We start from the raw sequence: 18916 nt of genomic DNA, 5'->3' as shown, positions 1-18916 counted from the left end.
TGGCTACACCAACGTAAACTGTTTGTGAAATTATGCCCAAATATTTGTTTCTGCTATTTTTTCACTATTGAAGGTTTGCCAAGGAGAAAAACAGAAGCGGGGGGAAGACATTACTCAGATCAAACTCCACAGGTTTGAGCTCCTCTTCACTAACTTCTAGTTAGAGTTACACCAGCTTTGCACAGTGACAATACTGGAAGTATTTAAAACCGTTTAAAACAAACCAACGAACAAACCAACTCCAGTTAAGATATGTTGCCTGGTTTGTCACTGAAATGGAACTTACCTGCATTCCAGGTTTGTTCATTTGTGATGCTAAATTCATTGGTTCCCTTTCAAGTGCTTGTAGCATTCGGAACATATCAATTGTTAATTCACTGAACTTGACCTGCAAGAGAGTCATACAGTTTATTGTGCTAGATACAGATTAGGCAATATTTCTTCGGAATTATCCACATAAGCGATTCAACTGCATACCAGACAGACTGTTTTCTGTCTCTAGAGATTCAAAGATGACACTGACAGGTCCCTGAAAGACCTGTGAATGACTTTTAGCAGAGCTCACAGAGGACAAAGTCTATTTATTACTGTTCTACCAAGCCAGTTCACTGTAGTGCAGACCCTTACTTCATAAATTACAGACTTTTCTGGGGTGTTTACAAATCAAGTGCTGAAACAGCTATGTCCTATGAATTTAGACAAAATCTGAAAAAGATACACAAAGTGTAGTTCAGATGCAACTCCCCTGCTTACCTGAAAAAAAGAGCTTAGAGAGAAGTCATGAAGTCTGTGCAACTTCACTATCATCATCATCTAAAAAACAAGATCTCAAATGCCTTTCGAAAACCCTTTCCTGTTGCGAGCTGGAGTATGTCATGGGAAAGCCTAAGTCAAGCTTTTTCTAGACATATCCCAGAGGCCTCTTATGCTTGAATGTTGTTAAGAACAATCCAGTATATGAAAATCAATTGTATCCACTTAATTGACATGATGAATATAAGCAATGAGAGGTCAGTACCACAGGTCTAATAGCTAATATTTCGTTTTCAACTCTTTTTTCTGAGAACCTCTTCTTGTCACTGCCACTGCAAACATCACAATCAAAATATTTTAATGTTCACATCTATTGGAATTTCTATTGTATGATTAGAAGGGATATCACAGGGGGAAGGACTCCGAACTCCAAAGATACAAACCCAAGTCCTCCGAATTTCTTTTACCTGGTTGTTGCAGTTCCCAATAATCAGTGCATCTGCAAGAGCAAGCTGTCCCACTATCATTCCCTGCTCTAGCAATGGAGCTCCTGTTTCAGAAAGCCTGTTAGAGGTGATTACAATGGTGTTGTCATCATTTAAAACCATGACAGGGTCTGCCTAAAAAAAGCAACCAGAAGAAATCAGGAATTCAAGAAAACGTACAGATTTGCAGTCAGAGAGAAGTCCAAAGGTCTTGGCACTTACAGTAAACATTTAATAACTGTACAAATATTAATTTGCCAAACATATATTTGTATGCAGGCTACAGAGTACTGTCTTACCACCTGCAAAAGCAACAGCAAGCAAATACATGGTACAACAAGCACAGGAAGGTACAGCAAATAGAAAAACACACTTCCTCAAATGACATGAACTCTGCTTCAGCTTTTCTACACCCGAGGAACCAAATGTCATCAATAACCTTACAAATTCACGCAGAATAAACTAAACATTCCTACAATACAGAAGAACCCTGCACTGTTTTAGTTCGCCTTCCCTTCCTAGAAATAAATAGCAAAGGAGATGAGCGAATGGTAACACTGCCATCCAGTTTGGCAATATTCAAATAAATACTCGCCTTACCTAGTGACATCTTGTACAAAAGGAGGAAAGCAGAACTCTGTCTCATTTGACAGAATAAAAATTATTTTCCTTTAACAAACTTTAGAAGTTGGTCACATTACAGCTATGCTAAGAGCCTATCAGTTTCCTGCCATGCTTACACCGTGTCTGCCGTTACACACTGCTTACACAGTGCCAGTGTCATAGACCAATACTCCAACAGAACACTTTGAAACACAATCAGAACATCAGCAAATTGGGCTGGCTTCCACAAGTAAAGAACTAGAGTTGGCAGTCTCTCCACTGCTGTGCTTTGAATTCCACCATTTTCTGGACACCAAGGGCAAACCCAGTAAGGTGACCAAGCGTATCCCAGCTTCATGCTTCTGTCTTCGACACGTGACATGACCAGATCTGACCCTTCAGACACTTTAGTGGCTGTCACTGTTACACTACCGTGAGCACCTTTCAGCGATTAGTGGCACACCTGCTTACTACATAGAGGTGGTGATACAGCAACACTTTGGTGAACAAGTCAGAAAATTTTACTTCTAGAATAACAACTAAAAGGGCACGGTATTCTCACCTCAATAAACGCTGCCACTTCCTGAAGAACCAGGTTCCACTCCACCTGATCTTCAGTATTAAAACGATGAGTGTAGTCTTCAATTTCATCTGACAGTTCCTGATGTAAAAAGTTCAAAGTCAGACACAGTCACTTCTTAAACCAAGAGCTTAACAGGCAGTCAGTAACATTACAATTTGGTTAGCTGTGCTGGCCTTTAAGAATAAAAAAAAAAATAAATTCCTTGAGAACATATGCAGCACACTTATGACTAACATGCCAGCCAAAACGCGCTCTTTCAGGAGACAGAATGCCACTGTTACATGGAGTTTTGGCAATGCAAAGTGTCTTTTAAGTAGGTCCAAATGCAAAAAATATCTGGAGTTAAGTATAACTATCCCACTCACATACAGCTATGTCACTGGTTATTACCATAAGCTATGGATACCAAGGACTCAAATTTCAGCTTATAAGTAACTTTAAATACGCCGAGGAAGTGAATGGTATGGCTTTTTTAGCTGCAGCTAAGCTAAGCTAGCAGTTCAAGCAAGCTTAGACACAAAGACAGGAATGCAACCTACACAAAACTGTCAATACCAGAAGCTGCTTGCAGCAAGGTTGTTGGAGGGGTTGGGAAGCATATGCTGCCAGGAGAAGCGTGCTGTCCCTTTGTTGCAGTTAAAGGGCACCTCCCTATCTAGGCTGCAGCTATGGGAATATTTTTACTTGGTGTTCAAACAATGCTATCAAATCATTCGAGCTTAACGTGCCATTATTAATTGTCTGATTCACAGAAGATATTCACTGTGTTCGATGTCAGACATACTAGAAAAGCAACAATCAACACTGGCCTGCACTCAGTTTGTTGTACCTAAAGGCTTGTGTTTACAGGCTTTCGGTGCTCTACTCCCAACGGCAGAGGCATATGCAGATCCAGCCTCTCCAATTTCAGAGTAGTATCTACATCATTTAGCAAGGTCTAATTTCAATGGAAGGTACAAAATGTATTCAGGATGTGTTCTGGAAATGGGACAGACAGCAGTTTGGATGGGAAGAGAAATAAGCTCAACATGAAGCTAGGTGACATTGGCTTTCCAAGCAACAGTGTGTCAGTGAAGACTTGTTGGGGGAGATCCCACCGATGTCTTAAATCCACTAGAGGAATAAAGACTGTACTCAGAGTTATCAGATGATCCCCACATTTTCAGATTAATAACATGCACCTTACACTTTATTCCTAACTAACTATATAAATGTGTAAAGTTTTTCTCTAGTCAAACGTTCACATCATACTGAATCCTTCCATAGCCATGTTATTCCTTCCTTCTGTGGCATCCAACAGCACAATCAATTAAATGAAAAAAAAAAAAAAAAAGAAAAGCTGTGCTGCAGCAGCAGCTAACATCATAGATATAATAGGTGACATTTCAACTGAAATAGACTATATTATGGATTCCTTAAGTAGGAGAAAAGCCCTGAATAACCAGCAACCTCCCATCCCTTAGCACCTTTATCCTCATTTTCGCTTACCTTTACAAGGTCCTTTACAACATCCATTTTGTTGAGCAAGAGACAAACCACTATGAACCTTGCATAGTAACGCAGCTTCTTAACCACTAATTCCGGCCTAAACACAACAACAAAAACACCACGGCCAAATTTGAGATTAAAACAGAACACAGGTAGGCAACAGGGGTAAGGGAGAGGAGGAGTTTAAGACCAGAGGAAGGCTGAACACAGATGAAGAGCTCTAACCGAATTCATATGGAGATCAATAGCTACCTGGCTGCTTAGAGGTTTATTTAAAATTGAGTACAGGGTCATAAAATAAACATCAAGAAAACCACAGCCTCCCTCTCCCCACAGCCTCCTTACATGAGAACAGGCATGGGAGTCAGAGGTAATAGCTGGCTCTTCAGTGCCAGTTCCTGGCGACTATCTGACCCCCCTGCATCCCATGATAATCACAGTTGGCTCAGAGTTCACCCACCCGGGTCAACTTAGAGATCTGCAAGTTGGCATAGCCCATAATTACCCACCCGTTTCTAAAATCTCCTGACAGCATCTAGAAACATGCTTGGTCAATTCTACCTTGTCTGAAACAGCTCAATCACTCAAACTGAAATGGAGAGATTTTTAAGAAAGAAAGTAAGAGGATCAACAGATATCAGAAGAACACAGCAGGGAAGCTTTCATCTTTTTGTGGCACACAGGTGCATTTAGGCATCTGCAAGGCTACGGACATGCAATTAGTTTAAGTCCAGAGATCCCTGAATGCTTGGCAGGAAACTCCCTAACTAACCTTCTGCACTTATCTTGATGGTGACTTCAGATCATTTCTTCTTTAACTTTACTTTGCTGAGGGAACCTGGGTTTACTGGCTAGAATGTAAGATCAGGATCCAGAACTGAGTTCTCTACCTGTTCTTACTTCTATCTGACTATATTCTTGGCAGGCAGCACATTTTCTGCACTGCCACAACACACTTCTGCTTTGAGTGTACCTTTCTCAGTATAGTGTCTTAAAAGGAAGACGTTACGTTCCCTGAAGCGCTTGGACCTTGTCCCAGCCAGTTACAGAGGGCTGTTTTACTGCAGTACTAACTGATGGTTCCCTGAAAAGTCTGATTAGAATCAAACAAGTTCCTCTGCTTCAGCCCAACTGACCTATCTTCCAGCCACAGCATACTAGGTCCCAGCACTGATACTGCTCAGGACTCAAAATGACAAAACTCTGGGGCTAATAGCATTCTAGCCAGGACCAGATAATAGAATATTCCTCCAGTCATACAACAAAGCTCTTGTTTATACTGAGGTTTTTAATCATGGCAGGAGGATTAAACGAAACTTCCTTCAACAACACTAATTTTACCCCAGTTTTGCTTGTACAGTCTATAGTTATTTGCTGCTTTCATAACCATTCTCGTCTTGAAAAGTCAAAGGCATTCATTCAGACATACCTGTCTTCTTTGTTGACTTGGGAGTAGTATGACCTCTGCCTAATTGCTGAATAGAAGGAGAAAGCTTCATTGAGATAGCTGGTTTCCGAAGTGCGCAAGCTGCAAAGGAAGAATCGGATGAGCTCACTGCTCCAAACGGAAATCCATGCCAAACCCCCCCTTCCTGCCCCCTCAGCCATCCTGCGCATCAATGGCAAAACTCCCTCCTCAGGTAACGTCGTCTGAAAGCCAGACTCTCATCCTTTGTGCATGCTGGGAACATGGATGGCAGAGCTTGAATTCCATTTCAGATAACAATCGAATCTGCCCATGTTGTACCCACGCGTGCAGGTGACAGCTTAATTAAAAAGTTTAAAGGAACATTAAGCTCCCAAACTTGTAAACCACGCTTTTGCACAAGAGTCAAAGGCAGCATGCATGGAAGACTTGGAGACACTTTTGAGGCAGGGGGTAAGTCCTGAGGCAGTACCAACATGACTAGCAATGTGGTACCGGGCTCGCAGGTGCGTTTCTCTGCAGCACCCCCATGCAGTCCCAAGGGCCTTCCCATTCAGAAACAGGCATCGTGACGCAACTGATACATTCATTTCTCCTGACTGAGTATCCAGACGTTTAAAATGAGGCTGCCACTAACTCTGCATCCCCCTACTGAATCCTTTTCTGTGCTTACTTACTAATAATGGTAATAGAGCTGCCCAATCTTGGAAGCAATTTCCCCAATTTGCCACCGCTTCAACCCATACCGATTGTCCAATACTTGTCTATTTCGCAAGAGAGAAAAGAAAGATTAAAAGGCATTCCAGAATTTCTCAGAACATCACACCAGACAAGACAAAGAGCCATGGTAGGGCCAAATTCAGCTTTCGTTACTGGTGTGGCATTCCCAGTAGCAGTCCCTCACAGAGCCAACAGCACTGCATACACACACCAGAACAAGGACCGTTTATCTTGCATAAACTTGCGAGAGCTAGACATAAGTATGTTGCACAAAATACACACAACAAAAGGTCACAACTTCCCTGGAGAACACTCAGACTACGCAGCCAACGTAAGGTGTGAAGGATCAGAGCCCACGCTGCAGCAAGATGCTTCACACCATTCCAGATGGGTTCTGCACCGCAGAAGCCATCATCCCAGCTTCTCCTTGGCAATATATTAAAGCAACATGCATTCAAGTAGAGCAAAAGGTTTTGTTAAAAAAGTCACACTGAACACTCTGCAACATTTTAATTCATTAGACTGTGAGCACTACAGGAAGTGACTATTCCCTCCCTTCACGCTTGAACAACACAGTGAAGTCTCAATCTTAACTGGGGCCCCTGAGCATATCAGAGATTAAAGTTGCACTTAAATCCACAAAACACATCTGCCTACAGTATTCCCTTACCGATGCTGCTGTTGAAACTTCCAGAGTTTGGTGTAAACGTCAAACGTCCGCCCAAAATAGGATTGCCACTGCTTCTGCCCGTACTGGGGTAAATCCCTGCAAGAGACAAGTGACAAACGCAGAGTTACGGGGTGGATTGCAGACGGCCTGGCGTGACAGCAGCGTGTCAGAACAGCTTTTTTCAGAATTCACTTGAAATGCTTTGTAACTCTGCCTGCTCCCAGAACTACAAGAACCATGATTCCTGTAGTTTCTCAAAATCTGTTCCGACTGGAATCTGCAAGGAAATCCTGTTTAGTTTGTAGGAAGTACATGTATCAAGATCTGACCATAGCATCCCTAAAAAACATGCCGCAAGCCAAACAGCGTATTCATTTAACGTATATTCTTACAAGAAAAACTGCATATGTGTATGTATGAGAAAGAAGCATGCATTGGCGGGAAGGAAGAAATTCTTCAGTGCTGTCTCCTAATTATTACTTCTTAATTTCAGATCAATTCTCTAGTCACCTCTCAAATGCAAAAGCATTGAAGTTATCAGTGCTAATAAAGGTCCCACTGCACTTCACAAATCCTCCAAGCGATCGCCCACGCTCAGTCGCCGTTTGAGGACACGGGGACACGGAGCCAACGCCTCCCACTGCAGCTTCCATACGAAACAGACGGCGCTATAAAACCAAACTGAAGGTGTGCAGCTTAACTCTATGCTTTTGAAGTAAAACTTTTCCTACTAAGACAATAACTCGGCCTTCAAAAGCACAAACTGTAATTCAATCACTTATTGAGAGAACAGTGCAATTATCCCAGTTATTCCAGTGTCTGTTGCCGGTCAATATCCACAGCCCCTAACGTCCTGCCCAAGAGCGCTCGTCCCCCTCCAAGTCAGACTGACACACAGCGCCTCTGCGTAGCAGACCCCTTATACAGGTAGATATTCACTTTTAACTTAGTTATCAAACACATGATATATTTACAAGGTATTTATCGTGAGCATACGACACACTCGACACACGAGGCTGTTCTCTCCAGATGTGCCTGGGACTCGAGTGGCTACTCCGACACGCAGAGTAGCAGTAGATGGAAGCAGTGATCTCCATGCGCGAGTTAACATGAGTCAAGCAATTGGATATGTGCAAAAACATTGGTATTTATCGACAAATACAGTCTAAAGAGTGAAAAGAAATCCATGCTCTCTAATCCTGTAAACATGCCTTTATCAAGGTTCCTCAATATTAACAGGTTCTCAACAGCAACAGAAGAACAGGCCTACAAAGAATCGCTCCAAACAGGAAATGACCATGTTCCTACACGCATTTTTCAACAGGTGATTGAGAACACCTTACCATCTTGCTAAAAGAGAAGTAATTTTATGGTTATATGCACAGAAAGCTAAATTTGGTTCTTAAAATATCGTAGTAAAAAACCTCACCCTACCCAAGAGCAAGCAGAATAATCTAATGGCAATTAGTTCATTTAGAGTCATTTAGACTGTTAGTATTTCTTGCTACAGATTAGGAAATAATCTTTTTTTAAATGGATGAGGCTGTTCACTGTGTTTCAGAAACAGACCCTATAACATCATACATACATGAATTGCCCAAATGTCACCAGGTCAAGCAAGCATATGGATACTCACAGCTAACATGCATCATCATCGCATTTGTCACTCTCTAATTTATTGCTGGTGAGATGTCAGAACCTGAGACCTTCTGTTTTTTTCCTATCAGTCTCCAGTGCTATAAGGCGAGTTAGTCAATCCAGTTCAGTTCTGCTTTTGGGACACCTCTTGATTTCCACGCTGTGATATATTTCCCTCCACCCCACAACTATGATGTAATCCTAAGGATTTTAGCTTAAAGGTTTGTGCTCTCCATCGAAAAGAAGGTCGTCACTTGAGAGTTACTTGAATCTTGGAACCAATGCAACAAAGACCAAAAGCCCCCAGTCTCACTGAGCACGTTGCTTACAAATCTACACTGCAGCTGATTCAAAGAAGGTATATGATCTATACAGCTTTTTCAAGACAGCATAATTTTTCGTTTGATTCAAGAATGATTTCTTCAAGGAATGCTCTCTCAAATCACTGTACTGGTTAACGTCCCACCCAACTCCTCAGTCTTCAGCAGATGGGCGCAGAAAAGCAGCATATTCCACTTCCAAGCCTGGGAAGCCGAGGCTGAGGGAAACACCACCTTTTGGAAATCATGCCATGTCCTCTGGAGGAGTAAGACAAGCAGAGCAGTATGCTGCCATTTCCAGAGCAGCGTACTGGCGCATTGCTGCTAACTGCGATCGCTTTAACAGCGCCCTCGGTGGAAAAGGAAATGAATATTCCTTTGCTCATCAGCCAACTGCACTTCCCACACAGCTTGAGGGGACCTCGCTTAGTTACTACATGCAAAATGAATCTGTTATCAGCTATGACTCTGACCAGCTTGGAAGACCATTCCAGTACTTGCTGCTGCAATTCTATGAAGACGCCAAGGAATCTGGTCAGGATTTTACCCCGCCACCAAAAAAACATTAAAAAAAAAAAAAATCCTCTCAAACTTGCGATTGGTTGCTCAACATCTTGGAACATACTTTGGTGTAGCGAGGGGTAAACAGGAGTATAAACGTGCTTCAGGGCACCAACGTCTTCATCCAAATATAGCTTGATATAAACACATGCAAATTCAAAGCATTTACTGCAACAAACGATTCATCACTTTCTGTTGCTGTAATAGATGTAAATATTTTCACTAAACAAAAGAAGTTAGGAAATTGTCCAAATACAAGCCTAAGATATATTTCAGGCTTTGATATAGCAACAGGTAGTGTTAAATTTAATCAGCACATCCACAAGTTTCAATGTTAAAAAAAAAAAAAAAGGGAAAAAAGTGAATATGAATGCAAAACAATTTTAAATTTGATCAAAAAAATCAAAGTTCCCTGGCCCTAACTTAAAGAATGACTGAATTAGCAAATTGACTCACAGAACCCTACCAGTAGTAAGTTGGGCTTTCTAGGCCAAGTTGCTTTGGACATTTGAGCAAAGGTCTAACAGGGAAACAAGAAAACACCCTTCTTTCACACCAAGAAGTAGGGATGTGCACAAACCAAGAAATAAGTATTTGCTGGTCGTGCCTATGCACATATCCCTCATCAGGAAGCTAATATGCTCTTTGTACCTCACCCGTCACCTTCCCTGGCACACCCCTGGCACCCCCTCGATGCCGCCCCTCCCGCTGCCCGAGCTCAAGCGTTCTTACAACCCAGCTCAACTCGCCGCGCGGCCATAGCTCTGAACACGGGAAAATTAGCGGCGTTTTAGAGAGGCTCCGTCAGCGCAGCGTACGCCTGTGCGGCTGCTGCTGCCCACAGTCACTGCTGGGCATCCACACGGGTATTTCTCAGGCAGCATGCTCGCCTAATTGCAGCTGGCATAGCTGCACAATGCCGTGCGATTCCTCGGCTCCCCAGGGAACAGGAAGGATCTCCATGGAAACAGACAGTACCACTTCTTCTTTTGATAGTATTCTGACATGGCTGTAATCAAACTTCATTTGTGACAATACATTACCATGGCTTCACCACAGATTTTTGCAGACAAGAGCTGCCATTCAGTTACTGTTTCGTGTTCTGAATGTCATGCATGTTGCTCCCATGTATCAAGAAATTTTGCTGTGAGAAAACAGATGCATAAGCAGAAGATGACATTTAGTGCAGTTTTTTAATCGGACCAGAGATCTGCGTTATTTGGTGGGAAATAGCCTACGAGGACACTACAGACTTGTCTGATTGCAGAGTGGATCACTAATGCAGCTCGGCCCACTGATGGAGACCGGGAACATATGATCCAGAAGCAGTCACACACCCAACTTGACAGCAGAAGACCTATGGTAGAGCAAGACATAGCACTACACGGGATAAATTCCACAGACAGTCCAGAATTTTATCCAATTCTTGCTGAATAGTCTCAAAGACCAGCACTACTTCTGTGCTCACAATTGTTTTTCTGTCAGTAGTTCGTTTCAGCCATGCTGTTGGCAGAAGCCAGATAACACTGGCTGAAAACCAATTAAAGGTGCTGAGGTTTGTTTGGCTGGCACCACGTGGAAGTTGTCACACAGGGACAACTTCCAGGGACGTAAAGATGTTGAGAAGGTCCTGGAGACTCAGCAGTAGGCTTCAAGACAGGAGGTTACAATAACTGTAAGTTTAACATTCAGAGCTTTAAATACATTCACAGTTTTGACAGGTGATAAAAAAGACAATTTCCTTTTATGTTCATAGGCTCGTAGTAATTACAGGCTCCTGCTCCCAGAACCTAAGCAGCAGTGGGATAACGGTGCTGTGCCAGAGCTTCCCCATTGCCTCTACCAACCCACAACGACAGTTAGCACACCAGCAGCACTTGCCTCACTGATGCCATCGGTGTGACAAGCCAGTCCCTTCCCAGTCCCAGCCAGGGGACAGCCTGCTGCCTTACCTGAAGCTAACAGGGTCCTGTTGTTTCTAAATCAGCAGCAGCCACACGGAACAAAACTAAGACGTTCAACTTGCATCTTACTAGAAGTCTACAAAATAAATAGTTAAATACTATCACCTCTTTCCATGGAAGGACAGCAGTCGTGACTGTACGATGAGCCACAAGACCTTATAATCTGGGAAAGTATGATATATGTGGAAAGTCTTTTCATTTCTTGAAGTTTCAAGCTTCTCTTTGATACTGAACAAATTTAAGTAATTTTTAACATTAAAAAGAAAATAATAACTGGTGACAGTACACCATGAAAAACTGCTTCCTAACATGCTCCTTCTTTCTAGCCTTTTTCCAAGAAAAAAGCAAGGGGGAGTGGAGAAAGGAGAGAAATTGGAACATCCTTCATTAACAGTTGTTTCTAACTGACAGGTCAGGGTGTTCAAAAAGGGAGTACAGACACTAGAAAGACAACCTCCCCTCTAAGTTATTCTAGAAGGAATGGTATCACTCGTCGTGCAAGCATGAACCTTGGCAGATCATCATATGTTTTCCTCAAATGCTGTATTTGGCATCTGCGTTGGGAAGAGAGGAAGGAAATGCTACTGAAACAAAGACGTGGCAGGCTGAGCCCTTGCATTTTTGGCAGTAGCAACAGTAAGCAGCTGCCAACACAGCTATAGGCTCAGTTCCCTGTAGCTGAAGTGCCCAGAGGAGGCTTCAGGAAGGAAATCATTGCTCTTCTCTCCCTCCCCCATCACTGCTTTTCCATGAAACATGGTAGGGATAAGAGAATGGCACAAACCACGGCAGTAAAGGCCATCATCATCTTCAAAACAGAAGAAGGCAGGCATGCATCAAATGCGTTTATTATGCTAGAGCGAAAAGCAAGCAAGTGGACTAAGGATTAGGATACCTGCCAAGTGATTTTCAGGTGAACTACCCAGAAGAGAACAAGCACTAACAGAGGAGGTACTTGAAAGTTATAATGCTGCTTTATCCAGCCATTGTGCCCACAGGAATCGCAGGCCTTATAAGCGAAATGGTGGTCAAGTTCAGTGCAAGAAGCAACTACATTAATTGTGTCAAGTTACAGTCAGGACAGAGGCAGGCTCCCGCTCCGGTATGTTCTTATTTTCACACAGCGGAGTTGGCTGCTGAAGCCCATCTCTCTATAAATATTGCCCAAATTTAATCCAAAAGTATCTTCCATTTTCTTTTCATCTAGCTAGATAAGGGTTTTTTGGCTAAGTACCATGGATACACACGGAAACTACATCTCTCGACGGGAAATCCGACACAAGCACTAACTCCCTCCATGCCCAAAGGGAAGGACGGGACGGCTGCAGGAACTCTCTGTGATCTGAGCTTGAGCATCGCACATCCACACGTGAACTGCATTGATGTGTAACTCTTCAGTGACTCGGGCCAAAATTTCAAGCAAGCTGTATCAGAAAGCCAATGTAATGGCACCCGTGGCCCTGGCAATCCCCGCCTCACCATCTCAGTCCTTTCCCTTTAGACTCTTTCACGGGGTGCTGAACGCCATCACCAACGACTCCTCGTCTCTACTGCCCATTTGCCATTCAGATTTTGGAGCACACTCTGTTTTGGATTTGGTAATCAACTTCTAAAGCACATGAAAGGATTATCAATAGCAGGGGGTGGGGAGGAGGAATTAAAAACATCTTTGCTAACCATCTGTGTTTGAATAACAGCAAGCTATATGGGCCCAAACATACAGGATTACTCAGAGACCAGTAAGAGGCTGAACCGCCAACAAGATACGAGCTAGAAATCATGCTGCTTAAAAGACTCTACAGCAAAGCTTAGAAATAAACCAGCTCTTGAATACAGCATCTTTAACTCAGCATATATTGACATGAACAGGATGCCTGTATCACTGTCCACACGTGAACTATTTTCCTTGAACTCCCTTTACTCTCATTCCCCTTCTTTCAGGTGCTGACAAAACAGCTAGACTTTCTAGATGTTATTGCAGATGCTGTGCAGATAAATGCAGATTTTACCTTTCTCCACAGTTCAGATTTACACGTACAGGGTATGTTTTGGCTGTTTCTGTTTATCACTACTTACATTTCTTCCCAAAAAATAATATTCCCTCCTCTTCTTTCTTCCCACCTAGGCCAATCCTCATCTCTCTTTTTTAACACCTAGTCCTAGTTGTATTGCTCATACACAACATTTCAGTACGAATTCTATCTACTTCATGGAATTTCCAACTTCTAGTTTACTGTTAACTGACATGACTGAGACATTCAGCTCACCTCTCTCACATTTCCTACCATACTGTCTCAGAAGAAATGCAAGAACCTTTACTCCTCCAGAGATTCTTTCTTATATGGTCCTAAACTACCCATACATAGATGCACATTGTTCTCTCCTAAACAAACTTACTGGGTTTGAGTTAAAAATGTTCATTGTACAACTGACTTCAGCATCATTCACATACTAAAGTGTATGTTCCAATGCTTTTCTGAAGGAATACTGTCAAAAATGCACTAACCTTAAGCCATTGAATAGCTGTTTAGATTTATCCAATAAGTAGCAAAAGTCTGTCACTGTTTTCCTCTCTGCTTGAGGAATATCATCTTCAGCTCCTCCTGATGACATGATTTCTTTTAGGGCAAACTCAGTCCTATGAAGAAGAAAATAGCCAGATTACTCAAAAATTGAAGGCTACTACGAACGCATCCAGATTAGATGCATGTACAGTTCCATGGGGATGGTAACAAAGAGCATGCAATTCTCCCATAGGTTACTCTTCTCAAGACTCATTAAAAATAACAGCTGAGAATCAAAGCATGGGACTAATTATTGCACAATGCACTAGTTAACAGAGCAAAATTAAAAATAAAAGTGGTACAAGAGTCACAAAATAAAATAAAATAGCTCTAAGGGCTGTACTCACAAACACAGAACTGCCAACAAAAGGACTGCAACACAAACAGTACTTGGGTTTCATACTTGGACAAAAAAATCCTCTCCAAATTTGCCTTTCTGCAGAGGTGTTTATCCTGCAGCCGTATTTAGAGAGACTAGCTTCAGTTCTGTTTACATTTCATTTTCTTCTGTAACTGTTGAAAACTGTAGCTCACTAGTTGCTATTGCTAAAACATAGCAATTTTAGGCAGAATGCTAAAAAATAGCCTGCTTCCTCTCTGCTCCTCATAACTGCTTAATTCCATGGCTTGCAGTGCCCACAATCATACCTGCAGATCTATTTTTACTGTTCACATGAGTAAACTGTCATATTGTACAGTAATCACCTGAACAGAAAACTAAGATACAACATAGATATTCCTAGTATCGAATAAGTAATGGAATATCAAAGCCTATAAAGGCAGAGTGGCTTTTAAAATCTTCCTTGAAACATACATAGATATAAAATCATCCTCTTCCTCACCCAAAGGTGAGCTACAGATTCCACAGCAGCAGCAGCAACAAAAGGTGCTCCTCTGAAAAGGCTGCCAGGTCTTTGGCTCTTCTGTGCTCTCTGAGCATTTCAGTGCAAGATAAACACACCTCCAACAGGGCAAATGCAGAGCTTTTACCTTCAGCAACTTCTCTATCTGTTCTGGTAAGCACTTTTGTTAAGCAACAAGTTTCCATTTGTGCAGAAGCTCTGTTTGGATGCTATTTGCATGAATAATTACCTACAAGTCCCAATTCAAGCCAGGAAATGGCAAAGCTAACTCCTTATGGTCACTGGAAAGTACCCAGAAGCATCTTTCACCAATTGTCAGGCAAAATCTTCATGAGAACCAAACAGACATTAGAAATACTTCCTGGAACAAACACCTCGTGCCTACCAAATGCAGAAGAAATGGGCAGTGCCCCCCAGCTTTTGGCGATAAGTAGGCGAGCGAATCCTGCCAACCAAGCAGTTTCGTGATTTCCCAGTTTGGACAAGATGCAGGACACGTTTACTTGCCTTTTACACACCCACGTGACAGTGCACTAGAGCACTAGTGCAAGGACACGGAGCGCACTGCACAAACCACTTGTTGAGGAGTTCCAGAGAAAGGTAGGAAGTATCTACATATTGCCAGGTAACTGCAACATGGGTGCCAGACAGGGCAAGAGAGTTCACAACATACCAGCCAGACATCAGAAGCTGTTGGCAGGAGCCCAGCAAGCAGGACATGGACGTTGTGAAGGACCAGCCTGTCTAAATGCTCACATTCACACAACACGAAACAAGCAACACTGAGTACTTAAAGCACCAACATACAAATTCAAAGTGAATCAGTCAGAGGTGAAAACCAGAAGTCAGAAGCAGCCAGGAGGTGATTCGGGACTTTCAGTAAGAGGGACAACACCCCAGGTCCCGCGTGCTGCGCAGCAAGGGTGACTTAAATCCCGCGGCGAGGCCCTCGGGTTCGGCAGCGCTCCGCTGTGGCAGACCAGGCACTCTAGAGCAGCTTCAGATACATTTTCAAAAATTGAGGAGCTTGCTTAAATTGCAAAGTACGTTTCATACAGTCTGCATATCATTCCTTCCATTTAATGGCAAAGTCGATCTTATTTTATGCTCCCTTTAGGTTACTCTATCCAACTACCCCAACCACTGCTGGAGGGAGATGACCAAACTGAAAACAAAACATGGTCTGTATAGTCGGCCTCCTGGTACGGCTGGCAGCGCCCAGGTTTGGACATACTGCTGAAGCAGAGGGCAAAACCACCTTTTCTGCTCCTGGAAAGAAACTGCCGACAGCAGAGAGAACAACCTGTCGTCTGAGCAGAGGCTGCTGGGGAAGGAGCCGGCAAACGCCACGGCTAAGCAATTCTGACACTGCACGGAGACCTGGAAAAGTAGCACACCCCCGAGGCACCCCACTAGGACAGCTTTTCCTTTGCTCACAGGTTCAGAAATGAAAAAATGTCTGCTGCAATCCAGCCACACGGATGGCATTAAGGCAAGCAGGAGCCGGAGTCGATGCTGAAATGTGGTATTATACAGCCGGGGCGAGGAGCACGAGGCAGACTCACACGCGGAAGCACACCAGAGCAGCACACTTACTAGAACAGTCAGGGGGTTACTTTTTGAGAGAGAGGAAGTGAAGTGAAGTCTCAGTCAAACTTTCTCCAGAAAAGAATCCTTACTGGTAAAACAGACTGGTCCACATAGAAGACATGAAGCTACTGTACCTGCAAAATTGCGTCATCACTACAACTGAGTAAGCTGAAATCTTAAAAATCACATATACCAACATGCGTATGCATACGTCAAGCCTGTAGCTGGTATTGCTTTAGAGATCAAAATGTCAGTAAATGCCTGATCAAGTTCCACTTTAAAGTGAAGCTGCCACAAGCACAAAAAGCAGAGACTGGGGAAAAAAAAAAAAAGTTAAGCACCAGAAAGACAAATATGAAAGGAAGGGCTGGGAGAACAAAAAATTTGTCAGAGTACAGAGACAGATGATTAGTTCAGGGGGAAGACAACAACCCCTGTATCCTATAAAATTAATATCCTACAAAGAGTTAAGGTTTGTTCCTAAGAAGCAACTTTGGTTTTTCTGCAGAGGGCCTGCCTGCCAGGCAATGCCTTACTACAACAGCAAAGACTTCTGATACAGCTGTACGTCACACAAACCTAGCAAAGACAATAAAAACTAGAATGTGTTGAAAAATCTAAGAGTTCCACTGCATCGTATTACCCTCACATTTTGTATTATTTAAGCAGATGATGACCATCACAAACACAGGAGGGTCTCGCTGCTGCAGGGAAGGTTACCATTGTAAAGCACGATTATTGCACATGGCCAAACCAGGGGTTTAAAATAAAGAGATGTACTTACATCATTAAGGTACTGCAGCTCAAACTTTTTGTGTGTGTGTGTGTTGGGAAAATTTTCACAGACCTTCTGCTAAAACTTCTAAATTTGTTCATCATTTTAATTTCCATTAAAACCAATACGTGGCAACGGGATGTTGACACGAAAAGACTGAAATACAGCTAATAGTAGTAAACCGAAAAAACTCATTGTGATAGTTGGTGCCACGAAAACATCCCTACCATTCAGCATGCCAAATATGCCTCCTACCTCATTCTAATCCGGATTGCCGTATGGATTTCACATGATAGAAAAGCAAAACGTGCACGTTAGACCTGGAATAAACCGCTCAATGCGTGCTTTCATCAGCATGCTTTGAATTACACGTTCAATGCTTATTGGAAAAAGGGCTTTGAACAGAACTCCCTGCAAGAAACTAAAAAAAACCCTGCCTTGTATCATGGTCTGTAAAAAATTGTATCTGCCAGCTTTTCAGACATGCTTAGCCTGACTTCATTGTCAAATATTTTGATGGTATTCCTCTCACTCAACCTTAAGCACCTGAACAGAAAGACAGATGCAAAAATTAATCTCGTTTTCTATGGATCCTTTTAGAGGGAGGTTGGTAACCAGAAGACATTTGATCTAAGACATCAGAAGGAACAGAGAAGACCCTGGGTGCTTATGAAAAGCTATTTCATTAGTACACAATAAGCCTCAACGTGCCCTCTTTGTTTCTGTCTTATTTGATAATAAAACAGCTAAATCAGTTAAAAGTAGAATGAAATGAAACTTTAGTTATCCGCACAATTATGAAACTATCTGTTCTTCATGACCTGAAGACTCGAGCACAATTTCCTGTGGGACAGAACAGACACAACAGACAGCACCTCTGGGATGACACAACCAGTATGCTCCCAATAAGCAACTTTGGACAGTGACAATGGATGAGATCAAGTTTCATCCTCTTGCAGGATAATTACAGGCACATTCTGGCTCTGCCATATATTGCTCTCAGAAAACAGGAGCACTTCTAAACTATCCAGTGTATTTACCCATGTACAGGGTGTAGCGGAAAATCCTACTGAAAATCCTTAAACGTTACACTCTAAAAGTAAGCATGAGTCCTGCTCAGAACGGACTGGTTTCTTACCCACTACATCTCAAAATTATTTTCATGATGATTATAAAGTAACACCATACAAAAAATACATTATAAAAATATTCAGGCTGAATCACATAATGGGCAAACAGTCTTCCTTCTAGGAAAAAATAATCGGGAAAAGCAATAAGGGGTTCAACCAAGAAAGAAAGAAAAGCAGTGAAGAATTAAGTGCAGTCGTAACAAGCATGACAATTTCCCTCTGTGAGGTATCTTTAGAAAAGCTGCCAGAAGGTAATTCTGCAGATTTCACATTCAAAGCAGCATTTTGGTCGCAGCCACGAGACAGGCGCTGCTGCCATTTAAAGCCCGGTTTCACTCGGCCACAGCACATGCCTGAATGTGAAGGGAAGATGGGAATGGAAGATGGAAAGAAAAACGACAGCAGGAGCTGTTAAATGATAGGTGAAGCTGGCTTTTCCAGCTGGCAGAGAAGGAAAATAAAAGCAGTTCTCTCATGCACTGGTTTTGGCTCATCATGCTCCGGAGGGGGTGGTATTTGGTTCCACACAAAGGAAGAACTACCACCACGAGCAGCTCAGGAAAGGAGGAGGTCTTCCCTGCACTAAAGACTGTGTTGTAATGCAGCAGCATCACAGACAGGAGAAAGAATTATTATTAGAAACAGCAAGTGGGCACAGCAAAGGGAGGAATATAGCTACTGGCATCGCCCTTTCCTCAGGGGCTGCTGAGCTCCAAATGAAAAATATAAATAAAATGCAACCAGTGGTACATCCGCAACGTGGACCTCTCCTCTTTGATGCTA

The 18916-nt window shown here is 42.6% G+C and overlaps 1 protein-coding gene across 1 annotated transcript in view; it reads right to left on the bottom strand.

The window, feature by feature from the left end:
• The window catches only part of SCAI (suppressor of cancer cell invasion), a 41972-nt gene that overhangs the window by 13592 nt on the left and 9464 nt on the right, over positions 1 to 18916 (bottom strand). Inside the window, exons 3-10 of the mRNA XM_086625032.1 lie at positions 13718 to 13849; positions 6729 to 6824; positions 6016 to 6102; positions 5342 to 5440; positions 3913 to 4009; positions 2404 to 2502; positions 1221 to 1373; positions 287 to 388 (exon numbers count right to left, since the gene is read on the bottom strand). Coding sequence (XP_086481158.1) covers positions 287 to 388; positions 1221 to 1373; positions 2404 to 2502; positions 3913 to 4009; positions 5342 to 5440; positions 6016 to 6102; positions 6729 to 6824; positions 13718 to 13849 — 865 coding nt within the window. The remainder of the gene's footprint in view (positions 1 to 286; positions 389 to 1220; positions 1374 to 2403; positions 2503 to 3912; positions 4010 to 5341; positions 5441 to 6015; positions 6103 to 6728; positions 6825 to 13717; positions 13850 to 18916) is intronic.

This window comes from Tauraco erythrolophus, chromosome 22 (assembly GCF_009769465.1).
Source record: "Tauraco erythrolophus isolate bTauEry1 chromosome 22, bTauEry1.pri, whole genome shotgun sequence".
Taxonomy (NCBI): Eukaryota; Metazoa; Chordata; class Aves; order Musophagiformes; family Musophagidae; genus Tauraco; species Tauraco erythrolophus.
This window is presented reverse-complemented; position numbering and strand designations above follow the sequence as displayed.